The sequence below is a fragment of the Typopeltis vanoorti genome, chromosome 12, assembly GCF_054136105.1.
Source record: "Typopeltis vanoorti isolate ZY-2024b chromosome 12, IOZ_Tvanoo_1.0, whole genome shotgun sequence".
NCBI lineage: Eukaryota > Metazoa > Arthropoda > Arachnida > Uropygi > Thelyphonidae > Typopeltis > Typopeltis vanoorti.
In genome coordinates this window covers 35,876,910-35,891,390 of record NC_143560.1, presented here as the reverse complement: position 1 = coordinate 35,891,390, position 14,481 = coordinate 35,876,910, and the positions used below count along the sequence as shown (strand labels likewise).

The 14,481-nt window shown below is 34.7% G+C and overlaps 2 protein-coding genes across 7 annotated transcripts in view; one reads left to right on the top strand and one right to left on the bottom strand.

Moving 5' to 3' along the window:
* Cyp40 (Cyclophilin 40) overlaps window positions 1-5,282 on the top strand; it is a 113,056-nt gene extending 107,774 nt beyond the window's left edge. Inside the window, exon 11 of the mRNA XM_090401814.1 lies at window positions 4,874-5,282. Coding sequence (XP_090257940.1) covers window positions 4,874-4,962 — 89 coding nt within the window. The 3' untranslated portion in view covers window positions 4,963-5,282. The remainder of the gene's footprint in view (window positions 1-4,873) is intronic.
* LOC150100692 (AN1-type zinc finger protein 2A) overlaps window positions 1-14,481 on the bottom strand; it is a 316,183-nt gene that overhangs the window by 182,344 nt on the left and 119,358 nt on the right. The window lies entirely within an intron of this gene.

The following is a 14,481-nucleotide window of genomic DNA, read 5'->3' as shown; positions in this document are numbered from 1 at the left end:
GCTACAGGAATTTTAGAATCAACTTTAAGACCAATAAGAAATCAAGCAGAGAAAATAAAAGAAAATTGTAAAAGTGCGACGAGAATGTCGACAACTAAGATAACACAGATAAGGGCACCAATTATGCAAAAATTGTACAGGATGTTGGCCCAATGGATTGAACACGAAAATCAACGTGCTGTTCCGTTATCCACCTATATTATCCAGGCTAAAGCAAAAAGTTAGTTTGATGATTTGAATGCTATAGATCCTGATCCTAAAGTGCAATCTTTTGCTGCAAGCGCTTGGTGGTTTGAACGTTTCAAGGTGTGACATGGATTCCATAATCTCAAGCTGACTGGTGAGGCTGTGGGAGCTGATATTGTTGCTGCTGAGAACTTTTCAGCAAAATTTCTAACTGTAATTCAGGAACATTGTTATTTGCCTCAGCAAGTGTTCAATCTCGATGAAATTTGTGTGTTTTGTTTATAAGTTTAAATAATTCATTCATTAAAATTTCTTTTGCTCACAGGTGTGGCTTTTGCTACCGTAACAGTCAGTAAAGTTTTCATTTTTTTATCCTTCTGAAGAAATCCCTATCTCACCCATGCTAAATTCAACTCACTTTATGCGATTTCGTGTTACACGATTATTTCATAGAACCAATTAATCGAGTAAAGCGAGGGACACCTGTATTTTATATAAGTAGAATACGAACAATGGAAATGAAAGCTTTAAGGACAATGTTGGCAAAAACAAGAAAAAATGTGGACATTAGGGAAATTAAAATTAAGGGTGAGAGGCCATGGAATAGATTGTGAGACCAGATAGGAAATTTAGAAAAAAAGAAATCTGAACTAGAACAAGTGTTCATGAAGAAAGGATAGAAAAAAATAGAGCTTTGATCCATCTGACCTGACAGTTTCATTTGGAATAGTTGTTAAAGAAGATGCAGTCAATACTGAAACAAACAGGCTGCTGGAAGCACTTCATCATCAGGAGGGTCATACTTAAGAGATAATGGAAAGCAATTTGTAAATGATTTCATTTCCCTCCAGAAAATTCTATCTGGTATTTTTAATTGGACCTCATAAAAGGAAAAGAATTGTCTACAAAAACAGAACTTTGGACTATTCCAATATTAGAGTGGGCTGAATATAAAAAGTTAACTCTCAATTACAATGGCCAACTAGAGAAGAAACTGACATCCTGTTGCAAAAGGTGGGAAGAAACATGAGAAGTGGGCTTTATGCTGATTTCATTCAAATACACTGTAAATATCGAGTGATTACATAAGTTTCTCTGAACTATTAGAAGAAATTCTGTAAAACTTAATTAGCAGAATCCTTACTGGTCATCATGAATAGGTAAGAGGCTGTCATATATTGTCTATTCTCACTATAAGCAAACTCATAGGACCACAAAATAATTTCTTATAGTAGAGAGTTTGCTGTAGTGAATTTCTTTTAGTATGGCACTGTACCTATAGTGTTTTTTTGGGGACTTTTCGGTAATTTGTTGTAGTGTTGTTTGCTACAGTATTGCTATTATATGCTATGTAATGTAGAAACTGGCTGTTAATGGATATTGCTGTCATTTTAGAAGAGGTCAAGAAAGAAAGTGATTTGATGGTAAGATTTGTCTCCTTCATGAAAAGCCAAAGATTGGATGATATCTAAGTTTGTGTATAATGGTTATTAGAATTAGAATTGGTCACTGTTGTAAACTATTGGAGACCAAAAGAATAGTAACAACTTTGTTATAATAATTTTTTTTTAAAATACCATAGTTGCTAATGATGTGGAGCATTGGCTCCACAGCATTAGCAACCATGTAGTAACTCGCTCACAATAATTAACTACCCAGAAGGGTAGTTAATTATTGTGAGCAAGTTACTACAGTAACAGTCAGTTGTAGGACTTTCCATGTTGTCAACAGAACAAGGTGTTGATTTTATTTGAGTAAATATTTCTATGAAAAAACAGATTAGTATTTAAATCAATAAGTGTCTTTTTCTATGATATATCTCTTTTCATTAAACTTGTTATAAATAAAATAAAATGATTAAAACATGTATGCTAACATTATAATTTTTATTATGGTAATTTTATTATTCTTGTAGGCATGTTTTAGTTAAAACCTTGGTGAAAAATGGAGCTATTCTGTGTAGCTAATCCATAAGGCCTATAGCAAATAAATGCCATGTGTGAGGGGATGAGGGACCAGGGTCAAGACCAAAATAATCTGTTAATCTTTTAGAGCTGGAATTTATAATCTTTGGACAATATTTCATGGAGAAGGCTGTTCCACTAAAGTGATAAAATGAAAAATGAATGGATGTATCAGGTTTGATGAATCAGCAGTTCACCTGTAAAAGGATGTTGGGCAGCTGTTGCTGTTGGTTTATCAGAAATGGAGACATGATAGATTCTAGTTCTGCTCAGGCATCTATGGAAATATCTGTAGAAGAGAGACAATGCAGAACCTGACAATCTTTGAGACAGGCTGAAAAGAGCATGCAAAAGAAACATAAAGGGGGAGGGGCATCGCTCAACCAACCTCCTTGTTCTGAACAGCATCAAGAATTTTTAGAAGGGTTTTAGGCATGCCATTCCAAATGTTGAGAGCATTATTCCAAAGTTAGAGCGATCTTGGCAGATGCCAAGTTTTTTTGGAAGCTAACAATGTTATAGAAATGATGTAATTATGCAGAAAGATTCGGAATAAGACTCACTTTGAGAAGAAAGATCTGGTCTCTAATGTTGAGGTGAGCATTAGCAAAGGTAAGGGAAGAAGAAGAACTAAGGAAAAAAAAAGACAAACTGTGTATTGGACGCATCGTGGAAATCAGTTTTAAGACACATTGTCGATCTTGAAGCTTGAGAGGCTTGAGCATTGCCGGCTTTGTCATATAAGTAGGATGAATGGAGAGTGCTGTCATCAGCATGACTATGAAAAGGGTTTGAGATCAGTGATAAAAAGTCATTTATATATATGAAGAAGAGGATGGGTGAAATAACAAAGCCAATGAGGAACCACTTACATTGGTTGGAAAATGAGAAGAGAGAAGGAAACTGGCAATTAATTTACAAAGGAAGGAAGAAGACAATTTGCTGTAAAGCTCGCAATGCCTATACTGTTGCACTTGACATTTCCAAGGCATTTGATAGAATTTAGCATTGAGGGCTCCAGAAGTAGGCAAGGAGATCTGTAAATCTTGATTTTAAATTTGTATTGGTGATCATGATGATGATATTCTCCATTTCTTTAGACAACACTGAGGTGAGAACAATAGGTTAATAGCTTCATAATGGTTTTCCGATTCAAAAATGGGAGGTAATGATTTAACTTTATTACCTCCCTTTATTTGAATTGGCTTGCTTCATGCTGCAGGGTAGATTGTCAGCTGAGAATAATATAGTGTATAGACAAAGAACAGGTTCAGGTGCACATCCCTTGAACACAGTTGTAGGGATACCCTTAGGACCAGAAGTTTTTTGATATCCAGGTTATTCAAGATTCCTTTTATGTATGTCTGGTAGAAGGCCACAGGCAGCATGCAATGCTGAGCTCTCGGTGAAAAAGATGATTTACCTTGGTCATATGCATGAGTTGGAGATAGAGAGTGTGGTGGGAACACAGGTGGACAGAAGTTTCACCCAGCAGCTTTGGAAAGTAATCAAAAGCCATGGCTGTCACTGACACAGCAAATAAGTTTTTACATTTATCCCTTTTTTAGTCAGACTTAGCCTTGTTAATAATAGCTTTGCAAGTGTTACAGGCTTCAGCGTAGGCTGTAAATTAAACTGAAGGTTTTGTTTGAAGCTACTTACAATAAATCTTGAATGGCCTTTGTATATTTTTGGGAAAACCATAGCTTGGATATTGGGTAGAAATTTTGAACATAGTAGGGGAATGAAGGCCCTTATTACAACACAGATAATTTTTGTAACAAGATCACAACAAGTATCTGGATCTTAGAACAGAAGCTGTGGTCTATGTGGGTGGGGGAGGGAGGGAGAGAAGTCTTGGAGAAATTGTTTATGTATAGATTAAAATTTTAAATGTGAGAATAATGACAAAAAAGCAGTGAAAATTCTTGAGGGCAAAGATAATTGCCATATTTGTGAAAACTTTCTAATTAGATACATCTTATTGAACTTTAATGGTGAACTTATTGTTGGACCAAAATATTTTGAGATTGGAAATAATGTAGGTGAAGAACCAATAAATAGCATGAATAAAATAAGAATTATAATTTGTAATATCCATGACAAGCCGGCAATATGAATGTGTATATTTACAGGATTTTTTTTTTTTTTTAAATTCTTAGCCTCTTTATGAATTAAAAAGGCTAAGCATGAAATGAAATAAAAAAAAAAATGATGGGTGTTTTTATTTCGTTGTGTTTTATTCCTGCTATTATATAATCATATAGTAAGTTTATTGGTTCTTCACCTGCTGCATTTCCAATTTCACCCTATTTTGGCCCCTCATGTACCTAAGAAAGTTTTTCACAAATATGCAATAATCTTTGCCTTCAAGAATTTCAGGTATGCTTGCTTGTCATCTCTAATATAATATTTTGATCTGTAAATAAACAATTTCTTGCCTTACAGGTTGGCTATACATGTGCAGCTCCATTTCCTAACCTTTACTTAATACATTTATATGTCTATTAACAAACTGGAGTTGCATGAAATTATTTTTCAGAAACCAAAATATTGTTATATTTGTATTTCAAAAACCCTGCAAAACATTGAGCTGACTCTGCTACTATATTCCATATTAAACATAGCAATTACTTTCTTGTTCAGAAATAACATGAGTAATTGTGATGATATATTTGTGGAGAAGCTAGATAGTCTATATCTTGTACACTCTTTTTATCTAGCTATCATGGCAGAGATTGCTGCAGTAAAAGGAGAAATTCAGGCATACAAGGCAAAAGAAAGAAAAGCATATGCAAAACTGTTTCAGTAAACATTTCTACAGAATTATCTAAGTGGGAGACTTTAGCCATTCCTTTGTGTATTTATGTATGGTGAGTCTAGATCATAGTGTCATTTCTCATGCACTGACAATAAAACTCCTCTCCTCCTCTCTTCTTTAGCTTTGTAAGGACTACACTAAACTGGCTGGTAAAGATGCACTGTAGCTCCTTTTGCTCCCCTCCATTACTGTAACATTGAATTTCATTCACTGTTTTTTGTTGTTGTTTTTTTCAATAATTTTCAGATTTCTAAAAACTACATAGATTTCTTGTACAAAAACAAATTATTAAAATCAGTTTTGCTAGTGAATTTGTATATTATCTTTCCTATTTAAATAGCAGCCAATTAATTTTTAATATTGTAAAGTGATCATTATTAAGCCCAGTAACATAGATCATTGCCTTGAGTATTCAGAAGTGCTTAAGTATACTTCAAAATATTTCGAGATTATTTTTTCTTATAATATTTACAATATATGTTGCTGTTTTCACTGGACATCATTTCCATTGGGGGGGGGGGGGAGATATTAAAGATAGCAATGGATTGATATGATCAGAAACTCCTAGCATCTTTTCATAGACTCTACTTATTTTTCACACACATACAAACTGCAAAATATAAGCTGCTTAGATTGGATTATAAATAATTAATGTGTGATCTAACAGTAGCCAAATATCAATTATATTTGATTTGTTTTTGTATTTTGCCTCACTGTGAATGTGATGCTGCTGTTATGCAATAGTTTAATAATAATTATTGCTTTTAGCAACAAGAAAGAAATTAGAAAGACCTCAATTGGAATCCTCTGAAAGATGATAAACATTTAGAAGTACCTTTGCAAAGGAAATTTAATTATCTAGTAATACGTCTTCTTTTGATGTTGTTATGATCATTATTTCCTGGTATACCCAAGGGGTGTTACAAGATACCATAATTGTCCAAAACAGTTATGATTCCATTAGTATCCTTCTATCACTAATTTTCTTTTATAGTTTATTTGTTAGTCAGCAATTTGACTGGCCTAGTTGGCCAAGCAGATAGTACCTCCATCTAGTGGGGTGAAGTAAGATTCGAATCCTACTTCAAGCATGGGTGAATATTTGTTAATGCCTTTAGATGGTAAATGAATTTCATTGCTCAGTGTGAGACAATCACCCTGCTTACTGGAAGCCTGAAACGGCTTGAAAAAGTTCCATGTTTAATCTCGAGAATAGGTTTTCCATATCATCTAACCCTTAACCCAGCCCATGATACACTCTCCATCTAGTGGGGTGAAGTAAGATTCGAATCCTACTTCAAGCATGGGTGAATATTTGTCAATGCTTTTAGATGGTAAATGAATTTCATTGCTCAGTGTGAGACAATCACCCTGCTTACTGGAAGCTTGAAAAAGTTCCAGGTTTAATCTCGAGAATAGGTTTTCCATATCATCTAACCCTTAACCCAGCCCATGATATTCAGTGGGTAATAGGTTTATAACCTATTACCCACTTTATTTGTATTGACCAACCTTTGCCAGCAAAGGTTGGTCGATTGATAGAGCCTCTGCTACTAATTGCTCACTAAAAAAGTTAAGCAAGTTTGGGCGTGGTTAGTAGTTGGAAGGGAAACAATCATTCGATGCTGTTGGCACACTCCCTCGATGAGTCTTTTGGACTCCCTGAAAGTGTCACATAATAATAATAATAATAATAATAATAATAATAATAACCTCTCATACGTAGAATCTACATTAAGAAGAAAAAAGGCAAAAAATTGGATTTCTGTCTTAAATTTTAGGTAATCATTCTACCTAGAGTATTGTCTTTCTCTGGGTTATTTCTGCTTCAACACCAATTGTATTAATCTTTTTCTTCCATTCTATTTAAATGACAACACTTCCAGATTGTTTCTTTTCTTGAACACTAATTGTGTCCAATTTCTAATATCTTCGGTTTTAATATGGTTTTTGGCATTGATTTTAGCCAGGAATTTCTATGTTGTTGTTCTCTTCTGGTTAGGCTAGAAATAAAACAATTGGTCAAAGACTAATTGTTTTATTTTTAAGCCTAACTCTCAGATTCACACGAGCACTGTTTTCTGTAATTTTGGTATGCATCAGGTAAAATGCTGAACTAGTTTGGTGTTTTGTGTGACTACCTTGCTTATTCAACGATCTATTGAATAAATTGAAACATTTGAGAGTTTAACTTTGATTCTTTTCAAAAACTTATGATTTTACTCCTAGTAAAATAAATAAATAATACATTTACAGTTAAAAGAAAAAGAGCATTTTATAGAACGTCTGTGAATGTGTAGTGGCATGTCCGATAGATTTAAGTCAGATGTGTACCACTGCTTATTTCGCTTCATTACTTAATTTATTATTAGTTTATTTTACATCACTTCTCTTCACAAAAGTTCATTAACCTAAAGAACATTAGCTGTGTGTATGTGTGTTTATGCACAGGATTAAATGAACTGGTTATCTTGTTTTGGAAATCAAATGTTTTTATGCTACTTGAGATGTTCAGTAAGCAAGGTGTTGATGTTGTACCAGTTGATGAAAGCTATTAACTATCTACCTGACTTCTAACTATACAGGTTCATCTTTTAAATTTGCCTAATCACTAACACATGTCAGTGGAGTGGTTTTCTCACCATAATTAGTAATCATTTTAATAAGAATATTAAAAATAAATTCTAAACCTAACTAATTAAAAATGAGGTATATTCCAGAAAAGGGTGGTGAAATATATATCACCATTTTCCAGCACTGTGTGTGTGGCAATGCCTCGCATAACGTGGTTTCTAATGACAGGTTTCACTGCAATGCAGTTTATAATTAGTATAAAATAAATCACACGAATTTATTGTAATTTCATCAGAAAGGAAATTATGTTTATTACATATTACATTAATAATTCATTCTTAGCTTTTCAAGCAGCATAGTTGTACTGATGATTCATCCATTTCTTTGTCACATGCAGTTTTAGCAAAGGATGCACTATCTTCATGACACCTATTATTTTAAGCTTTTGTTCTATTGTTAATCATTTAGGTTTCTTACGTCCTTCAACTCTTTCGTGTTTCCTTTTCTCACTCATAACTGCTCAACTACGAACAAGAATTTCGAAAACAAAATGTTTGAGAATGTTTTTTAATGCTTGGAAACTTACTCTCTGTCTTAATCTCGTAACGAGATTAAGACAGAGTAAGTTTCCAACTTTGCTGCTTGAAAAGCTAAGACAAATTATTAAAATGTTGAAACAAACATTGGGGCCTTATATAGCAAGCATAGAGTTTATACTTCAGTAATTACAGCTGAAGAACATATCAAAAAATGGTATGATGATAAATCAAGTGTAGGACAGAGTACACTAAAGTCAGTTCTCACCGTGGTAAACTTTCCACTGTAACAAACTATTTCTTGGTATAGTAATAGTTTGTTACAGTCTCCACTGTTATATTTAATATTTAGCCTGGCTGTAAAAAAATATACAAAAATGAAGAGTATATATTTCAGGTTACTGAAACACACATTCAGAGTATGCATCAACTCATCAAGACATTTCTCATGTTGGTAACAAGAACTGTCATTCCCTGGATGGAAGTATGAATGACATTCCACACACACACACACACATACATGCACGCGCACGCGTGTGTGTATATATGTGAATATTAACATGAGGTTGTTTCTTCAATATCTTCCACAAATAAGCATCAGCTATGCAGGATCTGGTGAATGAAGGTGTAGCAGATATGTTGTTCCTCTAGAGAATAAGGTATAGGGAGAAAGAAAAAAAATGCTCGAGAAGCTACAACATTTCCCTAATAGTATTGCCTATATCTGTATTCAATGAACAGTGCTTCCACCTTTTTGGATGTACTTATCAATGAATGGCAAATATCAACCAAGAAATATGGATAATTTTCTCTGTATCATGCTAATTCATCATGACACACCTATCCTGCCAACCTAAACATCTTTCCTATGAAGCTGTCGCAATACTGTGAAGAGCATGAATAAGCAACCCAAAAGACTGTCATTTACTTGTTTGCATATCCTGATAATATAGCATTAATTTGAAAACCAGAGATTGCATTTTACACTGATAAACACTAGTAAAAGTGTAAATAGAAAGAGAAGGTCTGCATAACATATCCAGTAATTGCAACTGACTCGTAATTAACCTGCAGTTAAGATAGAGAGAGAGCATGTTAGATACAGTAAATAGTTTTAATAAAATTAGCACAAATATTTTGTACTGAAACTAACAGTACATCATCAGTGCAGAACAAACAAGCAATTCAAATTGGTTAACTAATAACGCAATAACAGCAAATATCATGTGCTAAAAGGATCGTATCAAATATGTAATAAATTATTTCTGATTAATATAATTACGGCTATTATAGCCTGTTTTTGTTTAGGAGTGTCCCTTATTTTAAAACATTGGCTAACATTACTCAAAAAAAGGGGTATATATATATATATTTTTTTTAGGGCATTATGGGTGAGTATAGAAGGCAATTATGGCAGAATAAAAGAGGTGGAAAAACTTTTGTACATACCTTGTTTTTGGTTCTATGATGCCTTCCAATTCCAAGATCCTGTTGAAGGTTGTTTATAAACGTAAACGGGGGAAGGAACATGGGGGTGTGTTTTGATGTGGGAAATAAGTTTGGAAACCTGGGTTACTATTAATAATATATATATAAATATATATATATATTATTTTGTTTAGGGCCGCATTTTGTGGGGGGGGGACGAAGGGGAAGGGTATCCTTATATGGAAACTGGGACAAGGGTTAACGGGGTGTAGACCGTTTCGGTCGTGTCTGACCGTCATATCAGATTGTTTCTGATTTTTACAAAGGATGAGAATCTCCTAAACTTTTGGATGTGAGAGGCAATCATTCTAATTCAAATTAGGTGTAAAGGAGCTTCATAGCTCACCTTCTCTGGAGAAAGTGAGCCATGTTCTGGAAGTGTACTGTGTTGGTTTCAATCCCATGTTGTGCAATGCCATACTTTTGGGCTTCACACTGCAGCCAATATGAAAAAGTGTATGAACCATTCTTAGAACAAATATTCTCTTCAGACCAAATTCATTTGCTCAATACTACACTTTTCCTGAGTGAATACAAAATTTTGTTTAGTACTTCATCTGTGTGCCTACTCATTCATGGAGGTCTGTTTTTTTCTGAATTATGTTTATATTGAAATAAAACCAATCCAAAAGATGTGCCAAGGCTATAGAGATGAAACACCAGACATACCACAACTGGCTGAAATCAAGAACTCCATCCTCCTTCAAAGCCTACACCAAAGTCCGTAATAAATGCAAAAAAACAATTAACACTTCCAAAACAGAGTTCGAAAGAGCAAAAAGCAGGAAACTAGCAGCCTGTCCAAACGGCAGCCGAGCCTTTTGGTCTCTCGCCAAAGCAATTGGCCATAATTTCTGCCCGACACTATTCACACTCCAATGGCTCTACTACATTATCACCCACAGAAAAAGCCAATCTTCTGGCCTCATACTTTGCTTCAAATGCATGCATAACTGACAATGGTAAATGTCCCCCAACCATTCCAGACACCCAACATACAATGTCCCCCATATCCTTTTGCCAGGATAACATCAGAAAAATACTGTCCACATTAGACACAAAAAAGTCTCCTGGCCCTGATGGCATTCCCCCAATTGTGCTGAAAGTTTTCACTCCAGAACTGACCCCTATCCTATGTCACCTATATATACTCTCCTACTCCACTGGCATCTATCCCACAAACTGAAAATTGGCCTATATTCAGCTCATCCCCAAGAAGGGTAACAAGTCACTGCCATCCAATTATTATCCTATCTTGCTTACCTCATTCCTGTCAAGGTAATGGAAAAAATCATCAATTCCCATCTCCTACACCATCTTGAAGACACTCACCAAATAAATGACCACCAGTATGGATTCTGCCACTGCCGATCAACAGATCTACTCATCTCTGGACAAAAGCTATGGAGAGGTTTGGTGAATCTCAAGTGATTGCACTAGATATCTCCAAAGGCCTACTAGGCAAACAAACTACCATCATTCGGTCTGACCCAGGGCTTCCGAAGGTGGATCGGCAGTTTTCTGTCTGGATGCACACTCTGCGTGATGGTGGACAGCTCCCTATCCTCTCACCACTCAATTAATGCTGGGGTCCCACAAGGTTCTCTCCTCTCACCAACTCTCTTCCTGCTATATATCAATGACCTACTGCAATTGACTTCCAACCCAATACACAATTTTGCAGACGACAGCACACTACACTCTTCGCTTGCGTTTGATAAGCCTTAGCCTACAGAACATCAATCACCGCGACCCTCAACTCCGATCTCCAAGCCATCCTCCAATAGGGTTCACATAACCTCATAAATTTCAATGCCAATAAAACCCAGTTCTGTACTATTTCCCATAAAAAAGAACCATTTTTTTCCCAATATCCTTTTTAATGATACCCAGATCTCCAGACAGTTTGAGATCTCACTCCTTGGAATCACCCTCACATCAAACCTCTCCTGGCATAAACATATCTCAAACATTGCATCCTCAGCCTCAAAAAAACTAGGATTCCTCTTTCGCTCAAGACGTTACTTCACCCCTGAACAGCTATTAACATTATACAAGTCACAAATCCGCCCAACTATTGAATACTGCTCTCACATATGGGGTGGGGCCCCAAAATGCTCGACTCAATACAGAGGAGAGCAATTAGACTTATCAATGATCCATCCCTTACCAACTAACCCCCCCCCCCCCTTTCACACAGACGTATGGTCTCTGCAGTATGTATATTCTACAAATATTTCCATGGGAAATGCTCATCGGAAATATCATCAATAATTCCTCTGCTCAGTACTAAACTCATTGGAACACGTACAGCTGCTGCACAACATCTCTTCACAGTTCACCTAGAAACAAACTGAGTTTCTATTCCTCTTCCTTCATCCCTGCACTGTGGAACAGTCTCCCACCTGCTGTGTTTCCCAAGGAATACAATTTAAAGTCATTCAAATCAAATGTAAACAAATTCCTCCTTTCCCAACCCACCACCCATACACGGTACTAATGTACTATAGGTACTAATGTACCAACCAACTTCCTGTGTATGGGCTCAACGTTTAAAAAAAAAAAAAAAAAAAAATCCACTTTCTCTTAACCTTTTCACTTACATTAACCTTCTGAAATGCCTGATAAACACTTGCATGCACTATTTGCACTTGACCACCATCTCAGACTCCTGTATAGACAAAAGTAGTTTTCAGTAAAAAAAAAGTTTTTCAGAAATGCTTGTAACTACTTTTCATGAACTAGTGATACAACAGAACTATTCTACAACTAAGGTTGCCACATAATAACCGCTACAGTGCTGCCACATTTTATTATGTTTTTTTTTTTCCCTAGATCACAATATTTAGGAGAGTGGCAATAAATGTGACATCAAAATATAAATATTGTGATCCAGGGGAAAAAAAACATAATAAAATGTGGCAGCACTGTAGTGGTTATTATGTGGTAACAAGAACTGTCATTCCCTGGATGGAAGTATGAATGACATTCCACACACACATCAGATGTCATCTTTTCAGCTGAATATTAACATAAAGTTGTTTCTTCAATATCTTCCGCAAATAAGCATCGGCTATGCAGGTTGAAAAAAGAAGGGGTCCATTAATCTTTATGAACAGCTGGAGATTGTATTTCCTGAGAAATAGTTCATGACGAGGTCAGTGTTCTTTATCCTATGCAGATATGTCATTATTCTAAATAAATATGATAGAACTGTTTTACTAAATTAAATAACTACTGCAAATGTAAAAATCAGCACAAAGACAGGTAATAAAGCAGAAAGCATTGACTACATTTTCAATAGTGAATTTATCGAACAAGTAAGACATTTTAGCTTTAATGATAATTGAAAACAGACACAAATGTTTGATCATTCTTATTGTGCATTAATTAGCCAGACAGCTAGTGGTCAAGGTTGGCTTCTTTAAGGTTTATAAGTTTATTTCTATTTAGTGCATACATTAAAAAAAACTCATTGATCAAACTTTTCATAGAGATATATATTGCTTTATATATAATATATAGGTCCTACACATGAAGTTGCAGAACCAGCAAATTGGTGCTGTGTGCAAACAGTAATTCAGAGTATGCATCAACTCATCAAGACATTTCTTATGTTGGTAACAAGAACTGTCATTCCCTGGATGGAAGTATGAATGACATTCCACACACATCAGATGTCATCTTTTCAGCTGAATATTAACATAATGTTGTTTCTTCAATATCTTCCGCAAATAAGCATCGGCTATGCAGGTTGAAAAAAGAAGGGGTCCATTAATCTTTATGAACAGCTGGAGATTGTATTTCCTGAGAAATAGTTCATGACGAGGTCTGTTTAAGAGAAACAGATTTGGTGATCCTGCAGTTGAATTGTAAATATGGATGTTAAATAGCTATTGGCTGTATTATTGTAAGTGTAGAAGGTGATAACTGACAGTTCAATGAAGCAGCATCTAAAAGTACCTGTATAAAGACAAAGCAGAAATAGACCATGTCTCTCTGAGAGAGTTTTATCATTGGTTAGTTGAGCCCTCTTTTAGAAAGAAATTTTTGGTGCACCAGCTAAATATGAGAACAAAACATTCTAATGTTATACAGAGTTAGTAGCTAAAGATAAAAAGTAATGTTATCTTTTAAACTTTTTTGGAGGCTGAGGAAGCTAATGTGAAATGCTAGAGATGTCAGCATCAACAGCACACTATCTGGATGATAGTGTGCTGTTGATGAAAAATAAGCATTCACACACATTTTAACAAAGGTTGTACAAATTTTGAATTCAGCAACCAAAATTACTAAAATTAAAATCTACATAAAATGCACTTTATCACAAAATAAATTCAAAGTTAGCTAGCTTTAATTTGCTAGATCCAGCTGAGTAAAGAAATTCTTCGCAGCATCTTCACAGTTGTTTTAGTTCAAGTATGAAATTAGAATTTTATTTCATACTTTAACCAAATAATTTATGAAATACTTATGTATTCTGTAGAATAATTAAGTATCTCTAGTTGTGAAGTATGTAAAATATAAATATTGGTTGGCAGAATTGCAATGATCTGTTATATTTGTAAATTAAAAAACATGATTTTCATTTGAAAAAATTTATAAGCTCAGTGAATACAGTTAAAGAGCTTAATAGCCTAAATAATGTGAAAAGAGATATTTGTTTATTATTTTGCATATGACGAACTATAATGCCATTAGAATTGCACAAAACATTTAATACATGCAGTATTATTGATAAGGATATCTAGCATCAACATCCTCTCTGGCCCATTCCCATTCTTTTAAAATAGTTTTATTTTTATTGCATAAAACATGCAATCTGTTTGAACCAAAATCTGCAATTTGCAATTTTGTTTGACAAGAATGACAAAGTTTGTTATCCCCATTTATACAGAATATTTACAAATAT